This window comes from Leptonychotes weddellii, chromosome 9, assembly GCF_054177405.1.
Source record: "Leptonychotes weddellii isolate Sample4059 chromosome 9, ASM5417740v2, whole genome shotgun sequence".
Taxonomy (NCBI): Eukaryota; Metazoa; Chordata; class Mammalia; order Carnivora; family Phocidae; genus Leptonychotes; species Leptonychotes weddellii.
Window position 1 is genome coordinate 7,981,207 of NC_138377.1, and position 8,899 is coordinate 7,990,105.

At 49.4% G+C, this 8,899-nt stretch overlaps 1 protein-coding gene across 2 annotated transcripts in view; it reads left to right on the forward strand.

Annotated features, from left to right (window-relative positions):
* Positions 1–8,072, forward strand: part of CLMN (calmin) — a 109,377-nt gene extending 101,305 nt beyond the window's left edge. For both annotated transcript variants that reach the window (XM_081829989.1, XM_081829991.1), the window contains exon 13: positions 499–8,072. In XM_081829989.1, the coding sequence (XP_081686115.1) occupies positions 499–667 (169 nt within the window). In that variant the 3' untranslated portion in view covers positions 668–8,072. The remainder of the gene's footprint in view (positions 1–498) is intronic.
* Positions 8,073–8,899: the final 827 nt, after the last annotated feature.

The window sequence follows — 8,899 nt, forward strand, 5'->3', positions numbered from 1 at the left end:
CATGCCTTTGTCTCTGTTTTTAAATGATCGGTAATCAGGGAACTCTGTTCCTTCAGATGACTTATGACGTCCCCTCTGTTAGTGACAGATAGCAGAGTGCCGTCAGTATCCAGCTCTGCGTTAAGGACACTGTGGCATAAAGGAAGGTGTCCTGGACCGGGGATGGGGGGGCGGGGTTAGTCATTGTGTGGCCTTGAGCGAGCAAGCCACTGCACCCCGTGAGTCTCAGTACGCCCATCTGCGGAATGGGGCTGACCGCTTTGCCCTCCTAGGGTTGTGCGGATGAACTGAGCTTGTATGAAAGTGCAGAGCTCTCCCGGGACCCCGGCCGTCCCCTTGGATCGGCACATGCCCTGCAGGGCCTCTTGACCGGCCGGCTGGGAAGCCCTCAACTCTCCAGTTGGGCAGTGAGGTTACAGGCTGGGGAGGCGGGGGAGGGGGGCCATCCGCCCGGGGGACCTGCTTCTAACTGCCTTGCCTGTGTCTTCCCTCCTGCAGGAAGGCCAACAACTCTGGCGAAGCCATGTTGCTGGAGAGCCAGAGCCCCCAGAGCGACTCTCTGACACAGTTTGTCCAGCAGCCGGATATGATGTATTTTATTCTCTTCCTCTGGCTCCTGGTTTACTGCCTGTTGCTGTTCCCGCAGCTGGACGTCAACAGACTCTGAGGCGCGTGTCTGCATAATAAAAACGACAGGCCCCTGACCAGGGGGCGGGAGCTCTTTCTACTTCACTTTTTTCGGGTGTGGAGGAGGGCATCTCTGCAGACGGTGGGGGGCCTCAGGGAAACAGCCCCCTCTCCCCGCTTCACCTTTCCTTTCTGTCCTGTAAGTGCTGAGCATGCTTTTCTCTTCGGCTGTGTCCTCCACACTCAGGTGTGTGTTTGGCTGGATCGTTAGGTGGAGTTTATTCCTGCGGGCCTTGCTTTGTCAGGTATGAAGCACCCTTGCTGATATTTAGCCATAAGCTGGCTTGTAGCTCGTCCCCCGTGCAGGCTTTTGAGGTCCAGATGGACTCGAGTGAGCTGCCTCTCGGAGGAGGGTCCTCCTGATGAGGAAGAGGGGTGATGCCCCACGCAGGACCTCCACTGGGAAGAAAGCTGCCCCATGTTCCTCCCCGAGGGGGGTTTGAGTGAAGGTGCTGGGTGTCCATGCACCTGTCGTGTGGTCCGCGGTTGGTTATATCTGAGGGGCGCAGAGCTGCCGGCTCCAGGAGCCCACGTCCCAGAACGGCGAACCCGAGGAGGAAAGTGGGGGCTGTGTAGTGAGCTGCCATGCACTTTCTGTCACCCTAGTTTTGGGGGAAGAGCAAGGGAGGGGAGGATGGAAATTCAGTTTTGCGTTGATTGGATTGAGGTTAAAGCTGTGATTTTCAAATGTTTTCCACCCATGTCTTAGCCAGGGGAGAATCTAGATGGTATAGTAAAAGCCTCTGTGCTGATCTCCAGGGCTCCAGAGGGCACTGCCCAAGGCTTCTTAAAAGCCAGGAGGAGGAGTGCAGGAGTGGCTGGGCTCAGAATAAGTTCCGGCTCACGCTGGTGCTGGGACGTCAGCATGGGCATCCTTCGTGGTCGGTCATAATGGGATTCTTTTTTTTTTTTAAGATTTATTTATTTGAGAGAGAATGAGAGCGAGCACAAGGCGGGGAGGGTCAGAGGCAGAAGCAGACTCCCCGCCGAGCAGGGAGCCCAATGCGGGACTCGATCCCGGGACTCCAGGATCATGACCTGAGCCGAAGGCAGCCGCTTAACCAACTGAGCCACCCAGGTGCCCCCATAATGGGATTCTTGAATAGACTTTTCTGGAAGGTACCCCGAGAAGTAGACCAGAGCAGACAGTTTGTGAGGAGACCTCCAGCCACCCTCCCATCTTCCTTCTGCCCTGTGCCACCGCCCAACCCCCATTTCCCACCAAGATGCAGGCCCTGGGGCCCTGGTATTGCTTCTAACTCCCATTGCCCTGCCCCTCCAAGCCCTACTCAGAAAACCATAAACCCGTAGGTCAGGAGGGGCCCTCAGACAGTCTCTTCTCTGCCGAACCCAGACAGGCAGAGCGGGTGGACCAAGGTCACAGCCAACCAGGAGCAGACTTGCAAAGGCACCTGCGCTGCCTGATGCCTGGTCCAGAGCTGTCCCCTCATTAACGAAACTTGTGTTGGGCCCATGGGCCCATGAGTGTCCTGGAAAAAAAAAAAAAAGGTTAAAGGATTAGATTAAAATGTCCTCACTGAAACAAAACCAAAATTTGGGGGCCAGCTACAACCTTTGCGCTCGTAAAGCATTCGCTTTCACTCTCATCCCCTGTGACCTCTGGAGTGCCCTTGACCGCTGGGACAGCTCGGCCGCTGGTAATTGCTTCTGCTCCAGAACTCACGGCTCTCTCTGAGCAAGGCGAGAGGCGTGCTTATTTCAGGCAGTGGGTTTCAAGTTTACAGAATTCCAGCATGGCCAAAAGAATTTACATAGCACATTTGAATCGATGACAGCCAAAATCCCACTCTGGTTTATAGCCTGCCTTCTCTCCTTCTTGGTTCTTAGAACAAATCTGAGCCTTCCAAGTGGAAAGCTGTCGGGAGCTTGGAGCGGTTCCATCTTGAAGGCCAAACGTCCCGGGGAGGATGGGCTAATTAGTGAGCTCCCTGGCATCACTGAAAGCTCAGAGGTACAGATAGTAAAGATGACATGTGTGATATTTTATAACCCCGGACACCACGTGGTCCTTGCCTAAACTAGATGCTGGAAGAGCCAGGGAGGAGCCAACCCAAACACGCATCATCTCATTTTACGGGGCTAGACCTTGTTCAGAAAAATCTCTGCAGACTGTTTCTCTCACCCATTACAACATGTAATATTGTTTAAAACCACCCAGTGGCAAGATGCCTAAAAATCGTTTGGTTCCAGTTGGCTGTAAACAGATTTCTTCTTTAAAGGCAAAAAAAATTCCCAGTGGAGTATAGGCTTCTATGGAAGAGGAAGTTGAATATAAAAGGTGGATGGAGAAGCCTACAGGACAGACCACCCAATGGCTTTGAATTTTTTTTTTTTAAGAATTGATTTTTAATTCTTATCCAAGTAATACATATTCATAGTTTATGAAGAAACAAGTACCATATGGCTTTTAATGAAAATTAGCAGTGCCCTAAGTCTGGTTTCCCTAGAAGCAACACTTTCAATCCCTTTAGCTATTGCTTGTTATTTACCTTTGCATTGCAACATAACATGCTTACACTTATTTTCCTTTTTTAAATTAGAAACACTTGCAACTTGCTATTCTGGTAGATGGGGGTCTCGCCCTTCTCCATCCTCCACTTCTTTTCCCTGGTGTGTTTACATCACATTATTTCATGCATGTGTAGGGGTGCAGAAGGACCGTTCTTGCCTGAGCCAAGTAACGTGCTATGGTAACACACCCTTTCTTGCCAGAAATTTCCCCTTGGTTTGATAATCTGTGTTTGTTTTTTGGGGTTGTTTTATTTTTTTTTATTTTTATTTTTTGGTGTGGCACGTTCTTTAGTAACTTCCTGATGAAAGTAACATGGGAAGTAAATCTTATAAATTTCTTGAGATTTTTGCATACCTTAAAATGTCTCCATTCTGCCCGTCCCCGAGTGTAGCTGGGTATAGGATTGCTGGTGGAGAGTAACTCCCTCCTACGGCCCCCCAGCTTAGTTGTTGAGACTTCTGGCACCACCCAGATTCCCAAGCCTCTAGATGTGACTTGGGTTTCTCCCTACCTCCCCCGAAGCATTCAAGCTCCCTTTCTTCTTAGTGTTCCAAGCTGTCCTGATGGTAGCATGTCCTCCGTGGTATGAAGGTCATGCTGGGTTCTCATGGGAAACTTCGCTCAGTTTTTCTTGGATCTTGGAGGCCCGCTAGAGTTTTGAGATGTGGCCTCTCTCTCTTTCTGCCTAGAGACTTTCCTCAGGGGTCTGTGCCGAATTCCCTACCTGGACTCAGCTTCACATCCTGAAGTCCCCAGAGTGGGTTACACTGGAGTTTCAGGCCAGCGTGGCTTCTCAGAACCTTCTCGGCGATGCTCTTGCCAGGAAGCGAGCCCATAAAGCTCTCCAGGTCCAGCTGTGTTCTTTCTCTTTCCCCGACATTGCATAATCACTGCTGAAACCGCCTTTAGGGGAAGATTTAAGATCCTGTGCCTGCAGCTGCTGTGCGGAGCCCCCACAGCGGAATAGCAGGTTATTCGTCCGGCCCTTGCAGCCGGTGAGCGGGGCAGCTCTGATGTCGAGGGCCAGGAGCCCGGGCGAGACACTGAGGCTGAGAGCTGGAGGGGCGATATCGTGCTTATTTGCTGAAAATTGCTGCAGAGTTTGCCTTCCCAGTTAGCCAAGGGAGGGAGCCAAGAAAGGAGACGTAGCTTCTTTGCTGGACGCTGAGTCCACAGATCTTTCGAGTCAGCCTTGTCAGTCATTTCCTTGAGGAAGGACAGCAGTTCAGGGAAGTGAGCCTGGTGCCTGAGAAGCACGGGCTTGGGCTGAGTTGGGCCCCAGATCTTCCATTTCTGTCATGTGCAGACTCAACGTGAGTGCTCAGCCCGCCTTGCTCTGATTTTTCGGAGCTCCCCACTGACCGTCAGGCCTTGTCATTTCTCCTGCGTGGGCTTGGGGTGAGCTTGGTCGAGTAATTGGGCAAAGGCTTAGAGACTCGGAGCTCCCGCTTCCCTGAGAGCCGGCAGAGGACCATTCGAGTTCCTGTGCGCCCCGGCCCGTCCAGCGGTCAGCAGACCCCGCAGAGCCAGGGAGACTGACTTATAATTTGCTCTGAGAACCCTGATGAAAACATATCAGGCAAGCAGTTCTCACCAGCCCAGGACTGTTGCATCAACAAGCCAGGAAACATCTTTGGGTATGGGGAAGAGACAACCAGTATTTTGTGCTGTTTGACCACGTTCTTCTTAAATACAACACTACTCGGCCATCGGGGGGCTGATCCCACTGCTAACTTTTTAAATTCCTGACACCGAGAAGCCAAGTCTAGCTTTCTTTCTTTCTTTCTTTTTTTTTTTTTTAAAGATTTTATTCATTTATTTGACAGAGAGAGAGAGAACAAGTAGGCAGAGAGGCAGGCAGAGGGAGAGGGAGAAGCAGACTTCCCGCTGAGCGGGGAGCCCGATGCGGGGCTCGATCCCAGGACCCCGGGATCATGACCTGAGCCGAAGGCAGCAGCTTAACCGACTGAGCCACCCAGGCGCTCCTGCCAAGTCTAGCTTTCATCCCGCAGGGGTCTGCGTAACTGAAACCATTTTCCTTACATCACAGTTCCCTTTCCTCCTCCTCTGAGAGGTGTCCTGGGCTCCAGAAAGCGCAGGTTTGGGAATCAGCCAGATCTAGGTCTGAGTCCCTGCTCTGCCACCTGGTATCTGGATGATCATTAAGCTCTCCGAGTGTCTTCTGCGCAGAGCAGACCCTGCATACATCCTCGTTGAATGAATAATGCTTCCTTGCAAGTTTGCCTCGAAGCTGTAAAGTGTCCGGCAGTTCCTTGCTCTGAATTCCCCTCCTCTCTGAGCTTTGCAGACACCTCCTTTCCTTATGTTCCATTGACCAAAGCTTCTTGAAGCCTCTCCAGCCCACCTTCGTCCCACCAGCTGCTCTGTCTCATATCTAACCCAAACCTTTTAAAGAGGAAGTTGAGGAGCGCCTGGGGGGCTCAGGCAGCGGAGTGTCCAGCTCTTGGTCTCAGCTCGGGTCTTGATCTCAGGGTCATGAGTTCAGGCCCCATGTTGGGCTCCACGCTGATCTCAAATGCTGATTTTCATCCTGGACTTCACTGCTTAGAAGATAGTTACACCCTAAGGAGGTTCTGATTCTTGATGGCTTTGGCCAAGTTGGCATCTGTGGGTGGAGATTCCCAGAGCTGGGAAGGTGGGAACTTGGTTAGTCAGGTTGCAGTTCCCCACCACATGTCCTTCTCCCCCCTCCCAAATTTCTGCACACCACTCCCAACCCCATACCAAAACCACTCAGATGTCTTCTTTATGCTCGCATAAAAATGACCGAAGATGACCCAGATTCATGTTTTCACCTATGGTTGCAAATTTGCAACCAAAATGACTGCCTCTAAAGAACCGCCAGCAGTAAAATCTCGGCGTCTAACCTCAAAAACTTCAGCCACCAGTTAACTAGCCATCCTGCCTGAGCTAATCACCTCTCCAACCCAAACGCGTGCTTTTTTTTTTTTTTTTAAGATTATTTATTTATTAGAGCAAGTACGAGTCGGGGGAAAGGCAGAGGGAGAGAGAGAATCTCAAGCAAACTCCATGCTGAGCTCGGAGCCTGATGTGGGGCTTGATCTCATGATCCTGAGGTCATGACCTGAACCGAAACCAAGAGTCAGATGCCCAACTGACTGAGCCACCCAGGCGCCCTCCAACACACGCTTTTTCAGAGCAGGAAATTAGGCTCTCTCCTTCAAAACACAAACACTTCATTGGCCTGGGCAGAGCACAATTAAAATAAGGATGGAGGATTTGAATTACTTGGATGAAGCCATAATTGGTTGGTCTATGAGATAGGAATACTTATTTTTCCTTTGTTTTAAGTTTAAAAGTTGTGATTTTTACACTGTCGCAAAAACAGAAATATCTTTTGATTGGTTTATTGCATTTGCAGTGGCTCGGACTTCCTTTAGCCCCACCCAAAGTCAATAAGAGCATATCCTCTGCAAGACTATGCTATAAGGAAGAACAGCCACAAAGGCCTGTATTCTTAAATGTCATGCGAGGATTGAACCAAAGGAAGACGCTGGGCGTTTCTGTAACCTGGGAGTTGACATTGTTCCAAAGTAGGACAACACCGGCCTGAGCATCAGGAACCTACATCCGGACTCTGACTCACCTGCTGTGACACCTTGAATAATTCATTTACCATTCTGGGTCAGAAGTTGGAAAATCTTTTAAAAATTCCTTCCTAGGTTTAAAAATCCAAAGGTTAACAAGGTAGATTTTTAAAAAAATCTCAGTAAGTGACCTATTTGCTTAAAATAAATGCATCTCTGTATTTCTAAGTGAAATCCAAAGCTTAGAACATTGCTTCTGGGTTTCGTATCTGATAAAGGTGCCTTCAGAAAGGGTTTGGTAAAACAAAGCTTAGTCTGTTAAGGTGTGGGAATGAAAGTTGGAGTAGAATGGAGGAGATCTGCTTCCTAGGGCTCCCAGACCTAAATGGTCTCCTTAAATTAAGTCCGCGTCGGAGGCAGTTTGCCAGGGAAGTCTGTCCCAGATGCCAAAGTTCAGCAGTAGGAACAAAGAACTATAAACAGGACCTTCCTACCCTTCCCATCTTTTCCCCCTTCCCCTGGTGGATTCAAAATTAACCGGTGCAAAAATCCCACTCGTGTCGGGCTGTTTGCATTGTAACATTGGATCCCTTCAGCCGAAGGCTGGCACATTAGTGGAGAATGTTCCAGAGTGGGCCCGCACCTGTGGGGCAGGGTGCCGTGAGGAGGAGGCCTGCCTTTTGCGCTTGAAATCACACCATAAGACAGTGCCTGCATCCAAAGACAAATAGGAACCATGGTTGTTCCCTCCCGTGTGTCGTGTGTCATCTGGACAGATGACTAAGTCTGGCAACAGTTTCCTCCGAGCCTGTTCTCGAGGATGGTGACAGGAGTTTGCTTCAAGGTCTGTAATATGTTTAACAGATTCAATACTACTGTTTCTTTTAACGTCATGGCAAAGCTTCAGGGACAATGTCTGAACATTTTTATGAAGAGCGCTAAGAGAACTATGGAGAAAAAAGTGAGATGTTATTTTGTAGAACAAGGATTATTTTGTCTATTGAGTATATATATATATATATATATATATAGTCGTAGCTTTGTAAAAAGGGATCTTTGTAAAAAAAAAAGATTGTATGAATGTGCCCTCTTATTTATTGATTATTGTAAATGAAGATATAAGTGACTGTTTGCATAATTTGTACCTGTAGGAAGTTAACTGGAGTATTTGCTATTTGACCGTTTTCTATTAAGGAATAGTAGGCTCGGTGCTATGATGAATGGTCTTGGAAAATCCCATGTATTCTTAAGAAAATTTTTAAGTATAGATTTCACGAACTGTCCATTTCCTTGATAACTTTTATTTCCCTGCGTGTCGGTGTCTTTGCCAGTCAGAAATTGCACCGTCTTTCCAGTGTCCCACCCACGAGGACCGTGGCCAGGGTCAAAGTGAAGCCAGTTGGCTTTCAAGCTGTAGAGATTGTTGGGAATGTGCCCCTTCTGACCATGAACTCGCCTTGAGCCTTGGCGCGGGAAGCTCCCAGAAGACCCCTCGGTAGTAAGCAGCATAACAATAGCTACAGACTCTGTAGTTACACTGCCTGGACCTGATCTGTCTCTTACCAGCCCTCCGGCCCACAGCAAGGGACGCTGGTAGCCCAGGCTCCCCCAGAAAACAGAGCCCAAGTAAAGCTTATGTGCAAATGCACCGTGGAGGAGGTGAGTGTAGTCCCAGGGCAGCAAGAGAGAGGCAAGGAAAAGAGGGAAAGCAAATTAAAGGCAGGGCACCGTATTTGTTGCTCGTCTGCTAGGAATCAGGCGCTGTTCTGGCTGCTGAGAATCCAGCAGTAAATGAAACCAAAGTCTTGTGCTCATGGGGCTTGTCCTCATGGAGCTTACATTCTTTTTTTTTTTTTTTTTTTTAAGACTTATTTATTTTAGAGAGAGCGAGCGAGCAAGCAGGGGGAGGGACAGAAGGAGAGAGAGAGAATCCTGAAGCAGACTCTCTGCTGAGGGCAGAACCCGACACGGGGCTCGATCCCAGGACCCTGAGATCATGACCTGAGCCAAAATCCAAAGTCAACCGCTTAACCGACTGAGCCACACAGATACCCCTGGAGCTTCCATTCTAAGTCGGGGCGAGAGAGACGTGAACAAAATAAGTCGAATA